General features: G+C 32.0%; 1 protein-coding gene across 1 annotated transcript in view; it reads left to right on the forward strand.

Annotated features, from left to right (window-relative positions):
* LOC149085478 (guanylate cyclase soluble subunit beta-1-like) overlaps window positions 1-25,133 on the forward strand; it is an 87,940-nt gene that overhangs the window by 30,623 nt on the left and 32,184 nt on the right. Inside the window, exon 2 of the mRNA XM_089233956.1 lies at window positions 7,910-7,983. Coding sequence (XP_089090082.1) covers window positions 7,910-7,983 — 74 coding nt within the window. The remainder of the gene's footprint in view (window positions 1-7,909; window positions 7,984-25,133) is intronic.

A 25,133-nucleotide genomic window follows, 5' to 3' on the forward strand; every position in this document is an offset into this window, starting at 1 on the left:
TGAGTATATTTTCTTAGGCTTTTAAAAATATCCTTGGTAGCAGTTTTAGAAATTATAATAACGAACAAAGCAGGGGAGCGGTAGCATTGCTTTTCACTGAGGTTCAGTGCTTTCGACGTTAGGGTATAATAGTCACAAGGATCCTTCAAACTCACGATCAATTGTCGAAAATCCCATACATGCCCTCGAGAGGAAAGATACGTTATCCAAGTCTGATCTGTGCAAGGTTTCGAATTTTGTCGGCGCGCTTGCTCTCTTTGATACCGCACAGGATTACTGATCAAGGTAGAGTGAGAAGATTTTCTCTCCATTTATTAAATCGTTCAAAATTCATTCCTCGAGGCATTCATTTCATCTCTCATGTGGTGTCTTGTCTGTTCGACTTGAAATTATGCTGATACCATACATTTGCCTCGCTCTTTTGAAAATGAATAGTGATTTGCGTAACAATAATAAACAGAAAATTGCGTCATTGGCATCAGAATGTGCCATTGCATATTGTGAGTGCGTCCATCAAACTGTAATATTTTACATACAGCGAAACCTCGATATAACCACATTCCGTGGACCAGGAAACAATATCGTTGTAGAAGGATTATCGATATACGGACAGGCAACATTATCATTGCATACCATCAAATTTATGCTGGTGTTATCATCTTTTCTGAATCGGCGTTGCCAAAAAATACGCTTTTGAGTATTTATTCACCGAAAAAATTTAATTAATTAGATGATAAACAAAAAATTCAGCTACATGTATTGTCCCTGAAAATAGGCTTACCACAATACATTTTGGTGTATCGCACAAAAAAGAGATATCGAAAAAAAACACTTCATCAACACATTCAGTCATCAGGTGGTGCCAAATACCGATATTATTAGACGTCCTCGGAAAAGTAAATACATGTGACGAGTTTAAAAATGTATTGAAGGACATCTTGATCAAATATAAAAAAATATCGTTGCAGTGGTTTTCAAAATCGCCTAAAAAAATTCGTTATAGAGGGGTTTATCGTAGTAAAAGGTATTTTGTAAAAAAATGGAAATATACACATTTTTATACACCACATCCTATATAAACTTTATAAGATTAATACAGTATAATTAGAATTCACCGATTGAACGTCTTAAATGAACGAATCGATAAAAAAACTACTGTAAATTTTAAATACTTTTTTTTTATAGAGCCGAAAATAACCATAAATTCCACATTAATGGTTGTGAAATTGTTTCAAGGTTATATGCTTTCTCATATATATAGTGATTATGCTGTTCTTATTTATTCACCAATACGAATTGGAGCTTGCATTCATTATTTACAGTTTAAAAGAATAAAATGTTCCATCACCATATTTTATTGAAAAATATTTATAAAAAATACGTGTGCCATAAAATAGAAACCAGCTACTTTTCTAGACAATTTTCGATTTATATGACCACTTTTAGGACTTCGCGCAATTCAGTCTAAGATTGCGTGTCTGCTTTTATTACTCTTTTGCATTTTTTTCCGATTGAGACACCAAAATCAAGTAATAAAAATTGCACCTTGACAAATGCAGAAAATTCAATAACAATTTCTTCAGCACAGTAAAAAGCAGCAAGCGGAAAATTATTTAAAACTGAGGTCACATAAAAACTAGGAACATAATTTAAACCGAAAGAGACCAGCAATAATGACAAAAATATGAAGTAATTAGACAATAAAAACTGATTTTACTTCCATACTTGCAACACTGTTGTAGAAGAAAATGTGGACCGAGTTCAAAAATATGTGGGGATCAGATAAAACTTTGTTGCATTATGATAGGAAATACCAAGAAATCTGGATGGTTTTATGCATAATTTTTTTTCATGTTGAGCAATAGAAACAGTTTAACAAAAACTACCATCTGATATTGTATTCGTTAGATTCAATGTGTCTTGATAAATAGACGTACTTGTTCTGAGAGACTAGTATGAAAAATTGTAATTCAACAAAAAAGTCGTTAACTTTAGTATATTTTCATTAATATAATATAGTCTGAAATTGGTTTAAAAATGTGGATATAACTTTCATATTTTATTAAACATGAAAAGAAAGAAAGTAATTATCTGAAGTTGACATCAAGATCTCTTTCTTTGCACAAGAAATAAACAACAAACAATTATTTCTCTCAGAACATCACTTTATAAATTTTTGGTTGACACCTATCGAGAGAAAATTTTGCATTTCTTTTGTTATAAATTGAAATTTTTCAAAAATTTCACAATTTAACGATGAGAGTACAGTTTAGGTGAGGAAACCTTGAGGTTCATCGAAAAAATTCACAGATTAAATTTCATGCCTTTAGGAACTTCATGTTTTTAAAAGATATTTAAAAGGTCGCATTCGAGTCAAGAATATTTTTAAAGATAAAACTAGTATTGACATATTTTTCACTTTAATCTTTTTTTTCAGTGCATGAATTCAATTTGTTTTTGCCTTGATGTTCTCTTCTATTTCAATTTTCTCACTTTCTCACAATTTTTATTCACTTTGGCATCACCAAGCTGATAATATTAAAGGAAAAGCTTCTGGAATAGCTTTTTTTAAAGTAATAATCAGTGTAATATGTATTATAAGTGCATCTTCTTATAAATATAATAAGGCACAGCAGCAAGTTTTAAAATAGTAATATATTTTAGAGAGAAAAGTCTTGCACAATTTTTCAATTTATAAGAGGTTTTTAAACGAATTAGAAAACGATACATATATTTCAATTTTTGGTTTCGTATGATATTTTGTTTCCATTAAAATAAAGTAATTAAAGAAAGAATTATATTAAGTTAAAGCTTAAGTAGAAATGCATTTAATTAAACTTGAAACTTGTGCGTTCAGAATAATGTCCTGCTTCTCAAAAAGTTATTGAAACTGATATCAGAAATAAAACTAACGAGATTAAGTCATAATAAATATCACTTCAAAGCTATATTTAGTTTTACTTCATTGAATAATGAATAATTCCTGCATTGGATTAAGTAAATATTCCAACGAGACCAGAAAATTGAAAAGTGCAAAAGGCTGTTATTTTGTGAGAATCTGAATTGCTGATAAAATCCATATAATAAAATAATATTTTTTCTCTAAAAAATGCACTGCGATGTGAATAAAATTCAGAAAATGAAGTAAAAGGTGTTTGGTATACACAGCTGGTTCTTAATTTCACTTTTAAATGAAAGCATCAATTCTAAATCTACTCAAACTTTCAGCAATCAAAGAATGAAAACATTATTTGTTGGGAGGAAACACTGCAGACGTCGTAAAAATTTTGCGTTACGTGAGCAACATATTTCTATGATGTGAATCCATTAATCAAAAAACCTTTTTATTCCTCAAATTTTCTTGATGGAGTTTAAGGGAGAAAAGAAATGGGAATTTTCGACACACCAAATGTGTGCGGCTTTCTTATAATATTCATTTTTAATAGTCGGAAAAGCTATTAAAAACTTTTTTTTTATATTGCATCTATCAATGTCTCATAGTCGTCGCGTCTCAATCTACAACACTACCTAGACCATATTTAATATTCATGGATGAAAAAAAATTATGTCTGCGGTAATCCATCAGCAATGAGCAGCTGAGGCAAAATAAATTCAAAACAAACGAGTTCAAATTCTAATTAGCGACATCCTTTTCACTGTACGTATGACGATGACAATGAAAACAGTGATTTATCATCAGTGACATTAAGTTCTGAAGGAAACTGCAGTCACCATTCTTCTTCGATTTCTATTCTAATTCCCATACATCAAACACCAATAATAAATAACTTGTAATCGATAAACGCTGGTACAGACTTTTGAGCAATTAACCAAATGTTTTTATACTACCGTATTTCATAGAGTAAACGAGAATTCTATGTGTCCGTTTATTGTGAATGAATATATTTATATATATATATAAATCTTTGATGTAATGAATTTTTAAAGAACCTAAAACTAATGGCGTCGTGTCAAAGTGACTGCATCATGTCACCCATGATTATGTAACACATGATAAAAAGTTGTTTTTTTATCCGAGAAGTAAAGAGAGATATAAAACAATACGTGGAATTTCCTCGCTTTTTAATCACCATTTAATGAGCCAAAAAGATTAACTATAAAATAATCTGCTTTCTAATCCAAGAAGGAATTTTTTAATTGCAACACCATATGAAATTTCAGAATACGTTTCCATCCCACGCATGTTTTTAAAATGACATGGACTCATTTCAAGTTTCATTTAGCCTAACTAGTGTCACTCAAGAGACATTTTTGAATTTCGTACGCCAGAAGTTAGATAAATATAAATCTTCTTTTTCAGTGATTTCGTTGATAAACACGTAAATTTTGAATCTCGATTTAGAATTCTCAACGACTTTACTCTCGTATAATGGATAAAACTGATAAAAGTTTGTAAACACTTACAGTGAACTAGAAGAAGATTTTATTGCTGAAACTGTGCTTCGGTCACACACATTTCCTTTGATCTTAAAACTAGGGCGATTGTCTGATTTGGCAGCTCTTGATATTAGCTATTCCACGCACATTCAAACACCTACATCGGATCAAACTAAACGTGACCTCCTCGCAGCTAATCTTTAGTCGATGCAACTGCTATAATACGTTTAACATATATGCCGTAAAACCGAATTATTGTACATAGGTTTCGTTGAGTGCAACATCGAAATTTCCCAGTAGTCTACGTTTTTTTAAATAGTCCATCAAGATGGAATGGCACTAATCACTTTTCGATATGAGAGATTGATTACTGATTGAAGCATGGATATATGTCATAATGTCATAATGAAAATGGCACTGAGCAATCAATTCTACTCTTATCTAGTCATGTACTGGAAAAAAAAAAAACCTTTCATAAAATAAAAAACTTACGAGTCTTTGATTCACGCGTCGGAAAAATACTCAGTTTTGACAAAAGAAATTGAAGAGTCAGAGTATGTATTTGTAGTTACTTTTTAAAACTTGCTATCGTTGATTCAGATTTTTGAGTTTCATAACTTTTACGTACTAAAATGTCAATCTGAAAAATTTCAAGAATTCGAAACATAGAAAAAAGCCTAGTTTTTATATTTCCACCAATTACTATTTTTCGCAAGTTCCACAACCACAGTTGAATTTTTCTTTTTTTTCGGATGATTTGTATTTTATTTGAATTTTGGAATCAAAAACCGCAGAATTTTTATCCCTTTCAGAGACTATAGTGAAACCCTCTATGTGTCACTAAACATATGACATTACCATGCGATTTAAACATAGCTGGATATAACTGTCATCTTGATTTTTAGTTAATAACAAACGTTTTTAGTTAATAACAAAAGTTTTAAAGTTAGTAAAAAATATTTTTAGTTAATATACAAAAACTAGATTATATATACATATATTATAAAATAAGAGATCCCGAATACCAAAAACCAAAGCAAACAATAATACAACAGACTGTCACAAACTACCTATAAGACAGAACTATATTTATAGGCTAATGAAATTTTCATTCTTAAACAATAAATGGTTAGAAACGAAACAAAATATAAACTCATCTAAATTAAATAACTTATATCAAGCGCCGAAAACAAATAAAACGTTATTCGAAAGAGTTATAGATATACCGCACCAAAAATAATGAATATAGATCAGGCAATTAATCATATAAATAACATCACACAGATTCAATTACAATATATTGATATTCTCAATAAACACTAGTCTAGAATCCATTGTACAAAAATAGTACATCATAAAATAACACATAAAGTAATTCATTCCAAAAAGTTCAAAAATATAACCATTCCTGTTAGTCAACTGAAAAATACACGTGATAATATCGTTATACGTGAATTCTGTGTATGTGAACTGAGTAGTTATTAGGTTTGTATTTAAATATATAAATATGTACGCTTTCGTGGATCAATTAAATAAATAAATAAATAAATATATGAATATGATTTTATAATATATTAATCAATTAGTACACTAACAAAGCTGTTGGATAATCTAATTAACTCTTTAATCTAATTAAATTGACCTACTCGAAGGACTTTCAGTCCCTTGGTTCACAGAGACACAGAGTGTCTGTGTCATCGTAATGTGATTTTTTTGTGTTTTTCTCAGTTGTTTTGATTGTATGTTTTATGTGTTGTGTCCAATAAAAAAAACCGCAAAACATTGGCATCATTGAAAAAAATCATGCATATAAGATAAATATAATTATTAATAAAAGAAGTAAGAGCTTCTGAAAGTAAATGATATTGTTTCTGGTTTAAAATTCGCAAAGTTTGAGGAAAATCTAAAGCTCAATTTTTTCATGGAATGTACATTCATTATATTAATGAGAACGAGTATTCAATCGGTATGGAAATTTCTACTACGTTCGAAAAAATATTAAGTTTTGTTGGGCTAAGTACAAACTCCAACTTTTCGCTAATTACTCAGCAAAAAGCTCATCGTACTCCCAGAATCTGAAAGTTTAGAAAAAATTTCGATATTTTTCTAATCCTCTTGGATGCACCCAAAAATAAAAACGCGCTGATAAGATGCACACACAGAAAATCAATTACTTTCAAAAATGAGTTTCTTTGATAATAAAAAAAACTTCTTCGCGAAACTTTTTCAGGAAATTCTATTATTTTGAAATTGGTTTGCTCGATAACCTTTAATGAGCTCTTAATAATAAAAATCAATAACGCCGTATAAATAAAAATTCGATTCACAAAGTGATTATAATCACGACTTTCTAAGTTTGATGCTTCTTAAAATAACTCTACTACAAGAATTTCAATTAATTTTTTCCATCTTATCCATTGAATGTTTTGCAGAAGGAATGGCTACACACAAAAGTCATTTCTCTCAAATAATTGAGAACTTTGCACTTAGTTGGAATGTTTATTGTGTGTGTGTGAGAGAACCAACTATTTCTCAATCTCCGTGTCTTCTATTTATATCTGAAAACCGTTCACAGCATGAAACTTCTTTTTTTCATTCAAGCATTATAAGAAAATCAATACCTTATTATACACAAGGAAGTACTGTATAAATAGTAACACGCAGTCAATTTGGAGTAACTTCCGACAGATTTAATGTGAGTTGAAACGTTACGTGCATGCCATTTAACATTCGCACATTAATCAAAATTCCTTATTAATTGGAACGAAATTTATTTATGTAAATCAGCATGCAAGCTGACTTATGTTTGTTGATTTAAAGGACATTAGAATGTTTAGATACGGGAACACATTTTCTTGATGCCAATGTAATTGGTTGATTATTTCATCTTCTGTTGTTTTTCCTTTCTCCATAGGAAATTTAAATTAAAACAATGAGCGTTGAATCCTTCCCAAGAATAGATAATTCGAAAAACAGATGATTTTATATATTTATTCATTGATAACAAGATAATAAGCACCAATTAGTATTCGACAATATGGAGTATACTGGTCAGCGAATGTAGTATTAATTAAATCTATTTCCCTGAAAGCATGATCAGATCTCTACGGTTTACGGAACAGAAATTCAATTAAAGTAAATATATCAAGAATGTATAAATATAAATCTACCAACGGAAATTAATTGCAGAGGTTAATTGCAGTTTTATTATAGATAAAAGTTTGGTATTATTCGAATAAATGTTTTGAAAACTATATCACCAACTTGCGTAAATCGCTGACGGAATTACGTTTCCAATTGTGTTTTGTTTGTGCTGTTGAGAATGTACAGAGAGAAGCTGTTTAAATGTAAGTTTATAGTTTTTACTTAACGGAGTAGGTTTATCAACAGTACACGTGTTGCTAATTTCACAATGCTACTAGTAATATGTAAATATAATATTATTTATTATTGATTAATATATACACGTAGTATTAATTAATATTATAATGATATTTCTTTTATCTTGTAGTATGGATTCATTCACTGTGCTCTAGAGGATTTCGTTGTACAACGGTATGGTGAAGACACTTGGAAACTGATACTGTAAGTACTGGTACAGTTGAGCTTTCTCATGTTTTGCGATTATTTTAAACAAAATAAGCATAATTACACAATACTTCCTTTATACACACGTGTCCAAAAGTTAAGGACTGAGGTTTTAACACATGCTTGCATGTTTGTCGTTATTGATGTACGTATAGTCTTCTCAGTATGTTAAAAAAAATACTCTGGTCTCATCTTTGGACACATGTTTTGTATATTCTAATATTAACTATATTACATGCTATGTTTTATGCATTTGTGGATTAAAAAATCGGCAAGTTTAGCTTCGGCTCATACTTGGAATGTGCCTTTAAAGTAAAGGATATTGGTTTTCAATTTACATTCGGGCAATAACACGTTGAAAAAAAGGAGACAAATAAATGTCTAAAAAAGCAAATCAGAAAAAATAAAAATATTTTTTTCGAGTTTGTCAATTGCTTTGTACAGTATAATACATATTAGAGCATACTGATATCGATTGATGTCATTTTATAATCTTACGGTGGACATTATCTCTATGAGCTATGAGCGTGACAAGTTATCATTAATTATTTATGTACAAAAACTTGGTACCTATCCAGTGAAAAATTGACATTCTCAAATACTACATCATCGATATAGAGTTACATATTGTTGATACCAAAAATCTAATTCAATAAGTACATAAAAATCCTAATTTCACAAAGTGGAAAGAATATTTTTGGAAATTTCAAGAACATTTTCAGCTTTATATTGAGATGTGATATTTTGAGAGGAAAATTGTTGAAAACTTCCATTAATTTCGCATTTATTTCATCTTTTTCTCAGCCACCTCGTTGGGCATTTTGCCTGTTGTGGCATTGTATTTGTATTGTATAAACTTAAAACCCATTAAACTTAAATTACACGAAAATAACGAATGAATTGTAGCAGTTAAATACGTTTGTTGAGATAATATTGGCTGGTAGAAATATTTTTCGCAATTCTTTCTTATTGTAAATTTCACTTTAAGATTGAAATTCTGTATACGGTAGAATGCCGTGTTCTCTATATCGAATAAAAATAAACAGATTCGGTCTTTAGTAGTGCAAAAAAATCGTAATAAATCTGTTCACCAGATGCATACTTAAGCTTCAAGCAGGTCACCTTAGTTACTCGTATGTTCTGGTATGCAGCCGTAAGAAGAGCGCATAGAGTGAATTTATTTAAAAGAATGCATCCAATAACAAGTAAAATGTTTTTTCAGATTTTTATTTTAAAGTAGAAGTAAGTTATATGAAAAAACGTGAAACATATGAAACTTTCAGAAACGTGAGCAATAAAAAGGAAGGTATTCACAGAAAAATAATAAACTAAAACGCAGTAATATAGTACCACGTCAATGAGTAGGAAAGAAATTAAACTTATTTTGCCGAATTCTTTTCTTTCTTTTTCCAACATAGTTTAAATACCGATGGGAAATTCCAGTTTAAGTCATTGAGAACATCGATTTCCGAAACATTTCTAGTATTAAATATGTACCACTAGCAATAGTTTCATTACAAAAGAGCAAGATCTCTCGAAATTTCACCATCTTGCCTATAGCTAGGCAAAGTAAACGGGAAAGAAAGTAAAAAGAAATACCACGGTAATCATCTATAAGTGCTCAACATTCTTTGGATCTCATTTAGACTACGAAGTTCCTATATGCGATAAAATAATAGTTTAAAGACACCGTCGAAATTACTGTTGTTCGTAGAGTATGATGTCTTTTTGCATGGTGATTTGGCTTACCAGTTAGATAGCCGTTATTGTAAGAAAATATTTCCCCGGATAATAATACGAAACTAATACGAGTCCTGTGGCGGCGTAAAAGAAATATTCCTCATTACTAGTAAGTCGTTGGGATGCAATTTTCAAACTTTTGCTTATTATGTCTTGAAAGCGCCTGTTTCCGGTCACTGTTTTTTACTGATATTTTCATTTTGATAGAACGCAGAGCAAAAGTTGACATTAGTGTACATGAGCGGATATTTATGCATTTATAAAATATGACAAAGATTATAGCCTTTTCGCTTTGAATTACTCTAAAATATTTCATGTTATATCATTCTGTTACTTTAATACTGCAACGTGTTATAAAACATTATTCCACAATTATTATATCATTACAGTGATTTGAGGGAAAAATAATTCGAGCATTTACTTTGAAAGGAATGTCTTAAAGTGTTCCTTTCAAATTGAAGATAAAAAATGAATGATGAGAAAATATGATAATTAAAAATCAGACTAATTTACACCAGCTTTATCATATTTTTTATTACGTAATGGAGAAAGATTGAAGTTTTTAATTATTTACATGTACGTCACTAATGACTTTATGAAAAGAATCGTTTCAAGTGTTTGTCAACCAGTTTTATTTTAGACTGAACTGCACGTATTGAACGTTAAAACAGATTTTATGGGTAAAAAATTAGGAAATGTATTCAGTTGCCATCCTTCTAAAAGTAATATCTGAAATGTCGGAAGTTTCTACTCAGAAAGTAAATTACCTTAAATCCTTAATTTATGAAATAGGTATTTACTGGCTGATGTTATAACCTACTGAAGAACATCTTGAAAGACTCTTGAGCAACAAAGCTCACCCCACTACTCATGAGAATGAAAGTGACGTAATAACTTTAGAATTTAATGGAGGCGTTAAGCGTTTAAGTTGATGAATCTTTTCTCCATTTGAAAAAAACAAAAAACAAAAAAGGAGGCGATTTAGAATATATATATTTTTTTAGCAGTTTGAGGAAACCTAATAAATCATTTCATTTTTTTAAGCTTCTTAAATTACTTTTTGCTACTGTGTTGAGAAAAAAAATAAATGAAAATAGATCAAAGAATTAAACTGTAAGACGAGGATAATATTTCATATATATATACAGTATATATCTAAATATTTAGAAAATATTTCAAATTTTTCTTTAAGTCCTACATATATTGTTATTAATTGTCAAATGACTTTAAATTAGAGGAAATTATAATTTCCGTGCTTTATAAAATGAAAATTCAGAGCATACATCTTAAGTGGTAAAATTAGAGAAACTTAAATAGTCATTACGTACGAAACATTACGTAAATCGTTACATAAAGGATTTTACACAGCATAAGGATATCAAAATTCAAAATCACTGCTTTGGGAAAATAGTATGTGAATTACTATTGTGTGAATATACAGAATGATTCTTAATGCATGGGACAAACTTTGAGAGGTGATATAAGATACTTGAACAAAAGCATTTTTGGTCATGGAATGCGTGGTCGAATCGCAACAGCAAAAGCGGTAGCGGGTGTTTTTAGAGTGCGCAACAGAACTGAACCAAAAACAAGTATCATAGTTTTCTGGCGGATTAGCTGCGATTTGCGCTATCAACCACGCGGAAGTGGTGGCCCCTATATGGTGCAATCTGGGTAACGCAAAATCTACCACAAGTCGTTGTGCCGTTTGTCATTGTTCGGCATGCCATGACAATGATGATCCTCCCATTAATAAAAACCTAACTCCAATACTATCCGAAAGTGCAAATGCATCAAACAATTACATCACGAGAAGGCCCTTGCACCCTCGAATGGTTGATAGCACACACTGCAGGAAATCCGTCGGAAAAATGTGATTGCTATTACGATTTGACCACACACATTCTATGACCGAAAATGCTTGTTTAGGTGTCTTATAGCACCTCTCAAAGTTTGTCCCACGAGTTTAGAATCACCCTGTATATATTTTTTAATAAATTTTTAAAAACCAGCATTTGTATAGAAATTGCATCGGATGATATAAAATCAAAACGTGAGCTCACAAATATTTAGTAAATTTTGATGCCCGTAACGGAGTCTAGAAGTTTCCTACTGAAGCTGAAAGAAAGAAGAGATAAGTTCTGGAATCCGAAAGTAATACTTGCAAGATGATAGTATTTTAGCTTTGACACCCTTCGCATCGATAATCCTTCTTTGACAACCATTGAAAACATTTCTAGATGTTCTACCGGGATTTTCTTATATTTTCTTTACCTATTTCTTCGTAATATAATCTCGTCGCAAGAAATGGGGCGTTAACTTCTAGGAAGTTCGGAACAGTTTTATATAATTTAAAATTAATACCCGTTTTCTTTCCCAGGCTGAAACCTCTGATATTTCTTCTAAATCTCTGTTTCTGAGAAAACTCTTCCCAAAAAATTACTTTCTCCACAAAATGCGCTTGACTTTGTAGATTTTCTGGCATTTTCCTTCAAGTTATAGCTCTTGTTATTTAAATTTTTGTAATAAGAAATATCTGATATTACGATGAAAAAAGACGCAGTAACCCAGTTTATCGCAAAAAATTACGGGCGACATAATTTATTCCTGATAGATGATAAATAAATAATAGGTTAAACATTACAAATAAATATACAGGGTGATTACTTAATTCCTATTGACACATTTCTCTGGTGAACCTTTGATCGTAGAAACATATTTATACAGAATTATTAGGAAAATTATTCAAAAATATAGTGTAGAACTCTGACATATACGTCATTCATGTTGCAAAATGTTGAATAGTTGTTAAAATGAAAAAAAGAAAACTTTTTACACGGACATTCTGTCCTCAAAACCCAATCAGAAAGTTGCTGCACTCTCTCCTGAGGCCAACAGAGAAAATGTGCGTTTTCACGCGCAATATTTGCAGAGATATTAGAATTGAAATATCAAAGGAGAGATGATATTTTTTAGAAGCGTCTCGCTGCAGTGCTGTGCAGGTTAAGCATTGTCAGAACGCGCATGCGCGTGATTGGCGTGTGCTTTTATGGCGACTGTTGATTGGCACCAACATATTTCATGGCGACGTTTAATATAATGGATATACTTAATTCTACATTCGCCGGGTCGGAGTAAGTAACTCATACTAAATTCTACAGGGAATCGACATCCACAATTGGTACAGTAATTAGAGCGTGAGGCGCATATAGCAAAGGTTGTGGGTTCGAGTCCCACATTCTCAGTTGAGGGTTTTCCCTCATTACCAGCTTTGTTTTTTAATGTATGTGTGATCTTAAATTTATTTTTTATTTCAATAATATTTAATTTTTTTAAACCGTTTGGACAGGTTAAATGTGACTCATTTACATCACCAATCGTCACATGCATTCCGGTTGTGGTGAAAACAGAGTTGATATTTTCAGTCCGGGGCAGGGGCCCCCTTTAATGGCCGACGGAGCGAAGCGACGTCCGAGCGTAACGAGGCGGCCGAACCCGAGCGAAGTTCGGACGGGGGGGGGGGCGACCATACACCTGTAGGTGTATTTACTAATAAAGTACTTGAAAGTAGCGAGCGTTTGGCGATAAGTTGCCAAATGTTACAGCCAGAGACACACTCGCGCATGCGCGTTCTGAAAATGCTCAACCTGCACAACACTGCAGCGAGACACTCGTTGTTTTTTCGGCCCGAAATACACTGAGAAATTGAATTTTCTGGATGTTATGCCGAAACTAATATTTGGAAAGAAAAGTGATTTGTTTCATCCGGGAATCGAACGCTGTTCCCCTTGCATACCGGGGAGATGCGCTAACGAACACACCAGAGACACACTTTTGAATTCTTTACGGCACGCATTAGTAGAGTGAAGCGCTGAGTGGAGACCTAGCAGCTTCCCTTATAACTACAGCAATTTTCGCCCCAGTTGGCGTTTTTGTATTAAGAGATGGTATTTTCTGTATTGGTTAGCGCACTTGCCCGGTAAGCAAGGGAACCCGGGTTCGATTCCCGGAGGTGATACATCACTTTTCTTTCCAAATATTAGTTTCGGCATAACATCCAGAAAATTCAATTTCTCAGTATATCGAAGGAAAGTTGGGGAAAGAACGGCATAAATGAGGAAAAGAAGCGTTGTTCGTTAGTTTTTCTGTTCTTTCCCAACTTTCCTCCGATTTTTGAAATTAAATATCTCAGTGAATATTGCACTTATAAACAGGGAAGTTTTTTATTGGCCTCAGAAAAGACATGGCAACAATTTTCTAATTGGGTTTTCGAGGACAGGGTGTCCGTGTAAGAAGTTTTTACTTTATTTTAATAACTATGACACCCCTTGCAACATGAATGATGTGTCTGAGCTCTACATGTTATTTGGGTACTTTTTCTAGATGAAAGTATGCCTCTAGAATCAACGGTTCGCCAGTAAAATGTGGCAAGGGGGGAATTAAGTAATCATCCTGTTTATCCTGTATATACATGAGTTTAAATAATTTCCTTTATTCAACTGTTATATCGGATTTCGTGACACGCAATAGGGTAATAAGATTTTGAAGATTGAAAACAATAATAATATATAAGGGATTTGAAGAGGAAAAATGTATTCATTTTTGTGAGAAGTATATTTTCGTAAAATTCAAATTTGGGAAAATGCTCAGAATAATAAAATAGTAGGAAGAAATATTCCGAAGTAAGGTAAAAGGATTTCTTTATATATTTTGAAATTTTCATACGATATCAAGAATCCAAGAATTTCATATTTCAATGTATGGAATACATTTGAATGCATATTGTGGAATATTTTCATTGAATGCAGTAAAAAGAACGAAAGATTCACACAAAATTATTCCCGAATTCAATAATATTTTCATTTGAACGAAAACCATTGAATCGTATTCACAAAACTGTAGATAGTAACCTTTAAATTAAAATCTTAAGGACTTTTTTGTATACTTTTGTATACTTTTATATAAATACGTTTTCAATCAGAAATATTAATTAAGTAGGATTTAACTGAATCAAATATAATTCAAGTCACGCAGAATTACACAATCACATGCAGAATTTAAATTGATTATGTTAAGTAGTTTGGAATTAACTGGAGCTCTAGCACTTTTGTGAATGAATATAGAAGCAGTCAAACACTATTTCGCTGGAAAATATGGCGATGCTTTACATGCTTTTGATTTCTCGGGGTACAGAAGATACATAAGTTTTTTTTAAATGTCATATCATTTAATAAAAATGGAAATACAAATACAACGCCACAACAGGAAAAATGCCCATTGAGGTAGCTATGAAAAAGTTGCCTATAACAAATAGGGATGTCACATATTTCTAAAATACAGCAACCCAATAACAAAAACTAGAAACAATCAATATACGTGTATATGTACATGATAAAATAATATACATTGCCCATAAAGAATACTTATGGTAATCTTATTCTACGTATGGATAGCTTCTCGATTTACTCCAACATATTTATCGTATTTCTTTTTAAACGTGTCAATTGTGTAGAATTTACTACCTCCGGGGGTAAGCTATTCCATTTATTAACAACCCTATTAGAGAAAAATTCCCTTTGACACACCATAACGTAGAATTGTCCCTTACCAATCGATATTGGTGCCCCCTTGTAAAAGCAGTCGATTGACGGGGTATTAATAATCCATGGTCTATCCTATCCATCCTGTTGAAAATTTTGAACACTTCGATCATATCTCCCCGAGACACCTCCGTTCATGCAATGTAAACATATTCAAAAAATGAAGTCACCCTTCATAACTCAAGCCCCGTGTGCCAAAAAGGACACGTGTAGCTCTTCTCTGCATCCCTTCATTCAAGTCTTATGTCCCTCTGTAGGTATGGCATCTAAAACCTTACAGCATACTCCAGTCCAGGACGAACTAAGCCTCAGAAAAGCGGAAGAATTGGAAGATACGATAGAGTATAGTGACTAATATGTTGGTATTACTTGGCTAAAAAAATTAGTAGACGATAGAGCATCGAGGAAAATATAAAAAAGTAAATTTATAAACAAATAAATTTAAAAGTAAATGTATGAAAAAAAGAAAAATGTAAAAATCTTTTAGGGCTGGGAATGGATTAAAATTTTTAACTGCGTGATTGAAAATCCTCCTCAGTTCTCGTTGAATCGACTTGTATTTCCCAATCTCAAAAAATTTGATGAAATTATTGACTCAAGAATATTGAAATATGGTCACTTATCTGATATGCTATGGAGAAACATCATTTAAGACATCTAATCGGTTTCGTCAAGTGAATAAAGGTAATTTACATACTTTTAAAGAAAATTTCAATTGAATTTTAATCGGATTGGTCGAGTCGATTAACTCAACTAAAATTTTTAACTGCGATTAACAACTGATCGATTAATCGGACCAGCCCTAGTAAAAACAAGATTGTATTTAGATCTGGGATACAAGACGGGATGTATTTAGACGGGATACAAGGCAATAAAACATCAATAATTTTTTTAAAAGTATTTCAGAAGATGAACCAAATGAAAGGTCGGGGGAGGAATGCTTTTAGCCCGAAAAAAAAAATCGAAATTGATGTTTTTGCGCTTTTGTAAAGCTCAGTATCGTCTCTTTCAAGCACGTAAAATACCAGAGGCAAAGATGCTTTTAGTCCACCTTAATAAAGAAAGATACGGTATAAGAGGGAACTATGATCTTAGTCACAGATTGTTCTTAGTCTCCTGAAAAATTTTGTTTTATTGACTGAATCCGTTCTTCCCCTGACCCTTCAAATGATGTGATGCACAGTTTGTTTCATCACATATTTAATTTGATTATACAAATTCTTTAACCCTTTAAAAGGCATTGATAAATATCTCGCCTACTTAAAAGCCTGTTATTTTACCAATGACAAGCCCAAGTACTTTGTAAAGTAGATTGCTCAATGAAAAACGTTTTACCATACCCTTTAATTTGCACCTGCTGAAAATAGAAAAAGATAAGACCCCTATCAAAGGGGGTTTAGTGATTTCTGCTGTGCCGTTTAAAGTTAAATCGAACTACTACTATAATTAATAACTATAGCAATATAAGATTCCCAGTCGAAGAAGAAGAAAAAATATATATACGTAGTATTTAATGAGTAGATTAAATTAATTAAGATAATGACACGTAAACTCAGCACAATTCATGAAGAAAATTGAGAATTTATTTTAATTGGGAGGAGCAGATAAAAAAGAGCTGCTGTCCACTCTTTGCAAAAGACAAACCTCAACTGATGTGAGTATATTGGATTCTTCTATACACTCCCACGCACAGACAGCGTGACCTATATTTACGCTACCATTCCCAAGCACACTCCAAGAATGGGAGAATATGCGAGTGCATGCAGCATCAGGGAACGTTTCTTTATATGTAGAATATACAACACATGTGTAGATAATATAGTTTTCCAAACTTTTTTTGTTTCATCGCCTCCTTTAATTTGTTTTACTCACATTGTCTTCCAACTCGAGCAACCCTATAGGATCCCATCCATAGCTTCTACCACCCCTAGACCATTCCCATCGCCCCAGGGGGCAATATTAGCCACTTCGGGAAACGCTGATGTAGATGCAGAGCTTTTGAATAAACGTCACATTCCCATCTGATGGATCACGAATAATTTGCCTTATTTTATTTCTAGTAGTTAATTTGTACTATGGAGCCCGAAAAATGTTTATTATATCTTGACAGCTATTATTAATGGACTTAGGAAGAAAAAAAAGAAAAGGGCTTTTAAAGAATTGCTACTCGTAGGAGCAGAACAATTAGTTCAAAGAATGCGCAAGGAATGTAACCATATAAGTTCATCAACAGGTTAAATTAATACTTTAAATCTCAGACCAGTTAATGGCTTTGGTAAAAAGTTACAAATTGTGTTTTCAAAGAATCATTACATCGATTTTAAATATCTTTACAGCAACAGATACGATTGTTAAATGAAGTTTTGTACGTTTAAAAAACGCACAAAGAGAAAATTCTTGAAAAACTAATTACTGAGTGAAACTTTTATGAACGAAGCAACATCTTAAACCATTGCCAAAACCCTCTCTATTATTCAACTTCTTCAACAAAAAAAAAAACCCATTTTGTGATAACATTGAATGAAATACGAAAGAAAAACTGTTAATTTTTTTATTAAATTTAAAAAATATTATTAATTAATTATATTATTTACCAATTTTTTAAATATTTTTATTGACTTGGTAACTTTAATAGCAGTCAGTTCAAAATTTAGGTGCAACAATCAAAACTAAAAGTTCCACTACTCAAATAGAAATGAAAACAAGCGTCCCAAGAAAGAGACGGTAAGTAATGCGTTACATTTCATGTCTTAGGCAGCCGAAACGAAAATTAGAATGTTGTAAACAAGTGATCGGCAAATGTCATGTTATAATTTCAAGCCATGAGATTTTGAAACAAACTGATATAATAAAAAAGTAATTACTGATGCGATGAAAGAACTAAAGTATAAGGTAGAGCCGAAGACAATGTAATCACGTGACGAACGAGAAGCCAGTGCAGTTTAGACGTAAGAAATACTCTTAGCGTGTAGAATTGAACTAGTATAAACACACGCAAAATTTTACAACGCTAAAAGTTGTGCAATATATTAGAATATTATTACAGAGAGATAAACATACCTACAATTACATCTTAGAAATCGTTGAACAGAATGGTGTATAGCATTGAGATCTAGTCAACTTTGTTCAGACATTGTGTTTTTTATATTATCGAAATAATTTTGCTTGGGAATTCTACTCAACTATAAACATGCAAAATATTTTCCATACCAAAAATACCTGGGATCGTGACTCTGATACAGTCCTGTCAATTTTTTTAACAAAAACTTTCACCAAGAATAGAGTAGACGAAGTAAGAGTGCTGATATTTTAACGAAATAGATCTTCATTAAGATTGTCGTAATAGATCTTTCAAGATATATAGAGATTTTCCATTTAGATTCATGTCAGGTTCAATAAGGCAATCACTGAATTTTTAAAAAAAATAATAATTTTCATTGCCTGAAGATGGATTTTAGCAAAAATTTTACAGTCGTTAGAAAAAAGAAATACCGATTGGGAAAGAGAGGTAAACTAAAAAACTTTTATCACAGAAATTATAGAAACTTTGCCTGGTTTTAATTTATACAAAAATTGCTACGTTTTCAAGACAAATAAATTCAATTTATTTGACCATTCAACCAATTGAATTTATTTGTCTCGAAAACGTGGCAATTTTTGTATAAAATAAAAACTTTTATTTTTAAGTGGTCCATCGGGAAAAGTAATGGATGGATGCTGGAAAGGGTATGCGAACATTGAAAAACGGAGGGGTTCAGTACTATTATTTTCAAAATAGAACATTCATTATGTATCGCATTGGTTGAAAAAAAAAATTGAGATAACACATATTAATTAACTCATAAATTATAAACGACTACCATTTTTAGTTTTTTCTTTCCTAAAAAGGAAAATTTGTTTTTCAACCAATAGTTATAAGGCAACAAACATAAATGAATCATAGAAGATGCTATTCATGCAGTCAAAAATTCAGAAAGTAATACTGAAAATCGATCAAAAACAGTATTTGAATTTCTTTTACACTAAAACCCAACTATGACAACCCTTACGCGAATATACATTAAAAAAAAATGTTGCTCAAAACGGAGAAAAGGAGCTTCTTATTTGAGCTTTTGTGGTATGATTTATAAAAAATGATTTGAAGATATTGAACATAATCACTAAAGAGAGGAGATATATATAAAGCTCCTGCTTCTCAAATCAGAATAACAATATTTGGCTCTCTTATATGAAAGACCGGCCTTATCCTTCAAATACACGTTCTTCTACTATAACGATCAATATTTATTCAATTGTTAGAATAAATGTCGTTTTCTCTTCCAAAAAGTTTGAGACGTCAATTCAAGAAAATTGCTTTCGTAAATGTGAATAAAGATCTCGCGATTTTTTATTCATGTCTGAAATATCCATCATCATTATTTTGGTATGAAATCAAATGTTTATGACCAACATCAACTAATTTTGAAATCAAGCATTAAAATGAGCAGTTCCAGAATCTGAATATTTGAGAGCCACTCATCATATTAATTAACAGATGATTTCCAAACCTTTTTTTAGAGATGATATTTCCATCAGCAATTCCACCTTTATTAAGATATAGAGGAGGAAAATATTTCGAAATATCTAAAAACGACTTGTGATGCACTGTAATGTTATTCAAGTTTCAATAGCATTTATAGCTTATAGTTCGAATTTAAGATAAAAGCTAATGATGAAATCTAGTGAGGTTTTTTAAAAACTATACATAGAAATTTTAATACGCCAGGGGAAAGAAAAACAGAAAACAATATGTCTTTAGTCTTATTACAAACACAAGATTTACCCGTTCTCTATGAAAAGAGACGAGCTCTTATGACGAAAGATTTTTGAATTCCGGGAGCAGTTTTTTAAATAAATAAAACAAAGAAAGCAAAAGGAAAAAAAAAACAACAACAGAATTTGTAAATTCTAAGACAGTTATTTGTTTAACGTCGTTTCTTCAGAATATAATATGGATTTACCACCTTGAAGAATGAAAAAAAAACCAAACTTCTCTTAAATAAATTACGTAGCAGAAAACATAAACGAGATTTTAATGGGAACGAGAAGAAAAAAGACAAAAAAAAAAAAAAACAAAGAAGAAAACAGTAAACTAAAAAAAAAAAAAAAAAACGAGTGCGTACAACTTTTGACATTTTTAAAAACAAATGAAGTTCATATGTAGTAGAATTATGGAGAATGAACTTTTATTAGCGAAAATGTATTCAAAAACTCCATGTACGTATAACGAAAAGAGCCATTATTTTACTTTATCAACAGTCGCATCGGCGAGAAACATGAGTTACACTTGAGAAAAAAGAGAATCATAATTCTATTTCTTTTCATTTTTTTCCAAGACGTAAAACCATTTTTACCAGAACTGGTTTAAATGATGAATAATAGTAAATGAAGATCACACAGAATGGTCTTCTTTGGTACAACTGACTCTCCAGTTTCTTTTCAGTTTCGCATATAAAACAAAAACACTCATAAATTTACATTGCAATGAAATACATTTTTCATTTAAAACGTAACTAATACGAGTCTATAAAATGCAAAACCATTGCATATGTTGAAAAGTAAACTGAAAACTTAATTTGTATTTTTCTTAATTTTTATTGTTTTTATGAAGTTCGCGAAAAGTAATTGAATTTTTTCACGTGCTTGAATGAATTGAATTTATGTATGTAATATACAGGGTGTCCTGTAAGTGCTAATGCGGCCTTTATCTCATCAACCATCCGTCGTAGATGTATAGTTTCAAGTTAAAAAATGATGCTGAAAAGGCGTTCAAAAATTATCCTGTACTAGTTATGAGAGTGAAATTACAGTGTGTCACAAAATAAAATAAATTTTTTATACGGTCCTCATGTCTTCTAACTTCCAAATAAAAAGTTGTTGCGTTGTATCTCCCGAGGTCAACTGAAAAAATTCCATATTTTTAAGTGCAATATTCGTTGAGATATTTGAATTCAAAATTAGAGAAAGGTTAGGAAAGAACAGCATAGAGATGAGGGAAAAGAGCGTTGCCCATTAGTTTTTGCTGTTCTTTCATTAGCGAATATTGCACTTAAAAACATGGAATTTTTTTTGTTGGCCTCGGGAGATACAACTTATACTTTCTAATCGGAAGTTGGAGGACGGTATAAAAATTTAGATTTTCGTACTTTGCGAAACACTGTATTTTCACTCTCAAACTGGTACAGGGTTATTTAAAAATATTAACTCTAATGGGCAATAGCCCGACTGGTTCTAGGATATTAGAAGCACACCACAGAGTGACGTTATCTAGAACTACACCTACAGATGTTTTCCATTCGGGGAATGCCTATTGGCTATAGGTAATCACATGGTGGTTCTTTTTGGAATTTGTTCAGTCGTCACAGAGACAATTTGTTGTGGCTGCAGTCAAATACAGGAAAACAAAAAGTTTGATATAACAGACTTCAACGAGGTTCGAAACCCAATGATATACAGTGGTGGTTGGCTGAAGTTGGTTTTCCGCGGTTTTCCAAGCGAGTTCGAGGAGCGAATGTGAGCCAGTCTCCCATTTAAAAAAATCTCTCCCGCAGACCTACAACACGTTACTGACATAAAATGAAAATTCAAGCATTTACCATCTTTACATCAAAATATGGGAGACAGATGGCAGTACCAGCAAGAACACGAAGCAATCACAATGCTGGCAACATTAGGGCTACACATACACTCAGAACACACATTCCGACATGTACCAATTCGTTAGAAAATTCCTTTGAGGATGTGTACGAGGCTCATGCAACGTTAAGTAGTTGTAGACTTCAAGCGACTTTCGCCGAAGTTAAGAAGTCAAGACAGCTGGCCGGGAATCAGCAAAACGAGCAAAAGAAAAGAAGTTTTCGAATTTATGAATTCATTAAAAGGAAGTAAAAATAGGGGAGACCGGGTCTATATATGTATATATTTTTTACTTTTTAACTTTTATATTTTTTTCCTATAATGCTTAATGTGACCGATGAGGAAAAAATTATGTGCAGCACTAAATATTCTGAAGAAAACGAATGGGAAAACATATGTTACGAAAAACCAAAAAGAACAATGAAATCATCATTAAAAGCTTCATGTCCACCAAGAAAGTAGATCGATCGCTCACTTGAACTGGTGGTTTTAATTTTCGCACAATTTTGCTGGGGTTATACCAAATCGGTAAGTTGCTATATAAGATGCGTGTTCTATGCCAACATGCCCCTCAGCTGGGATGTCAACTTGCCCCAACATGACTTTTTACACAAGAGGGCAATCCAAGTTTCTAAGTGTAATATTCGGTGAGATATTCGATTTCAAAAATTGGAGAACAGTTGAGAAAGGTTATCATACATGAGGGAAAAGGAGTGTTGCCCGTTAGTTTTTTGTTGTTCTTTCATAAGTTTTCTCCGATTTTTGAATTCAAATATCTTAGTGAATATGGGACTTGGAAACATGAAATTTTTCTGTTGGCCGCAGGGAGATACAGGGCAACAACTTTATAATTGGAAGATAGAGGACAAGAGGGTAGTATAAAAATTCAGATTCCCTAATTTTGTAATACACTGCATTTTCACTCTCAAAACTGGTACAAGGTAATTTTTGAAGACCTTTTGAACATTTTTTAAATTCAAACCATACCTCTATGACGTACGGTTGGTGAGATAACGTCCACATTATCACTTACAGGAAACCCTGTGTACACGACAGTTATATTTGCGATTTAACGCTTTCGCCTAGAATTTAAATTCCCGAGACGAAGTCTCAACATTTTTATTTCAAGATTTTTAATTCAGATTTTATACGTTGATGTTGCAAAAAAAAAACCCAAACAAAACAAGCTAATGGTTACAATAAGATACGTTAGGAGAGAAAATCCAGATACCTATATCGATAGGATGAATATTTGATCCGATGAGACAACCAAGCCGAATAGGAGAAAAATACGACTTTCTTGTCATACGTACCAAGTAATTTCGCTTGACAGAAGATGACATACAGAGCATGTAAGTGACTTCCTGAAACTCGTTTTGGATGGGTGGAATACACCAAAAACTCACTATCTCAGAATTCCTGCTTGGCAGGCTTTGTGAAAATCTGATTTTTGTGCTTTCATTGCTTTGGATTTATTTGAAATATTAAACCGTATACTGAAACCCAGTGTGAGGGGAAAAAAACCCAGTACTTCGTATTAGAAAAGAGAAAATAAGAATATTTTTTTAATGTACATTAATCACTAATATCGAATAATCAATTAAGTTCATCCCATATGACTAGGGATTTTACATGATGGGTTATCGTTGTGGAACTAAAGCGATTCAGAAATATGAAATTTGTCGCGAATTTTTAGAGTTCACGAAGTTTCTTCTTGTTATTTGTTAAAAATGAATGTTTCTTTTTCTTTTACTCTGATGATTTCCAGTTCCATTGAGAGATAGGACGAATATTCGGCTGCTATTCGGTATTCGGCCCTTTTCCGAATGTTCGGTTTGGCCGAATAATGATTAGGTATTCCACCGAATATCGGTGTAAATTTAAGTACATCAAACTAATTAAAAAATTATATTAATTTGAAATTTTCCCATAAATTAAATATTTAATGATTACAGCAGAGTCTCGAAAGTTCGAGGTTTCGTATAGTCCGAGGGGCTGGAATTACTTCTCTAAATTCTCTATCTTACTGTTTCCGCCAAAAATGCGTTTTATTTCATCCCTACAAACGTGAGTAATTTTAGTTTGAAGAGGACTTGCCAGGCAGTTGTTCTTAGACTGGGAGCTTCAACGGGTCCCCAGACCAGATTTTTTCACAGGCTTCTCTGTGAATTCTCTTCCTATTATTGTGGAAAAAACCATATTATTCATAACGGGTCGGAAGAGCTAGCGATCTCCCTTGTTCACGAGTCTTGTCAGCCCTAATATGTAATGAATAAAGCTTGTCTTCAAGAAAAAAAAAATCGTAAGAGTAGGTACGAATACGTAGCACCCAAGAAAACAAGTAAGAACAATTATATTTCTTTAAATAGGAATTATATTTTCAATGTTAACTTCAATTGAATGTCCATGTCTCCATGCAAGTAAAGGAAACGACACAAGTAGGAGGCTGGACAAGTCTCCTGGGGACAGACCTTGTATTTTCTTCATTTTTTACTCCACATTATATATACAGTACATTTACCATTAAAAAAATATAGGGAGCCCCTACCCTAAAAATACGTTTTCTGTTGTTTTTCGGATAATCTAAGTTTTCGGTAATCTGAGGTAGTCTCGGTCCCATTTGGCTTGGATTAGCAAGACTACTGCATATTTTATCTAGTGTGATGTATATCCCTTTTCTGTGAAAGAGGTTATGCCAGAGTGAATTTATAAGGCAAGGAAAACATGAAACTGAAAATAGAATGCTACTGCAATAAAGTGAATAATTGAGCATGAATTACATAAGTTCACTAACTGAAAGATGTACCTGGACAAGATAGGTATGAGCTACTGAAAGGCGCAAAAAGAACAAAACAACTAAAGAGAGAAAAAAAAAAGTAGTAAATTTTATGATGCCTTACTACTTAAGAGTAAAAATATTGGTTGAAATTTTCTTAATTAGATGTAAAATTGTAAGAAGTGATGAAAAAAATATATAAGTGACATTAAAATACGTACAATAATATGACATCGCTAAATTTTTCATTGTCAGTATCATGGCAATAAAAATCTTTCAATTACCACTTTTCTTTAATATTTATTTGAAAAATAAATTGCATAAGTAAAAGTCAACATCGATCACTTGAAAATAAC

The sequence above is a fragment of the Pholcus phalangioides genome, unplaced genomic scaffold (assembly GCF_987345545.1).
Source record: "Pholcus phalangioides strain wild (caught in Gottingen) unplaced genomic scaffold, Ppha-v1.0 ptg000007l_1, whole genome shotgun sequence".
Classification (NCBI taxonomy): domain Eukaryota; kingdom Metazoa; phylum Arthropoda; class Arachnida; order Araneae; family Pholcidae; genus Pholcus; species Pholcus phalangioides.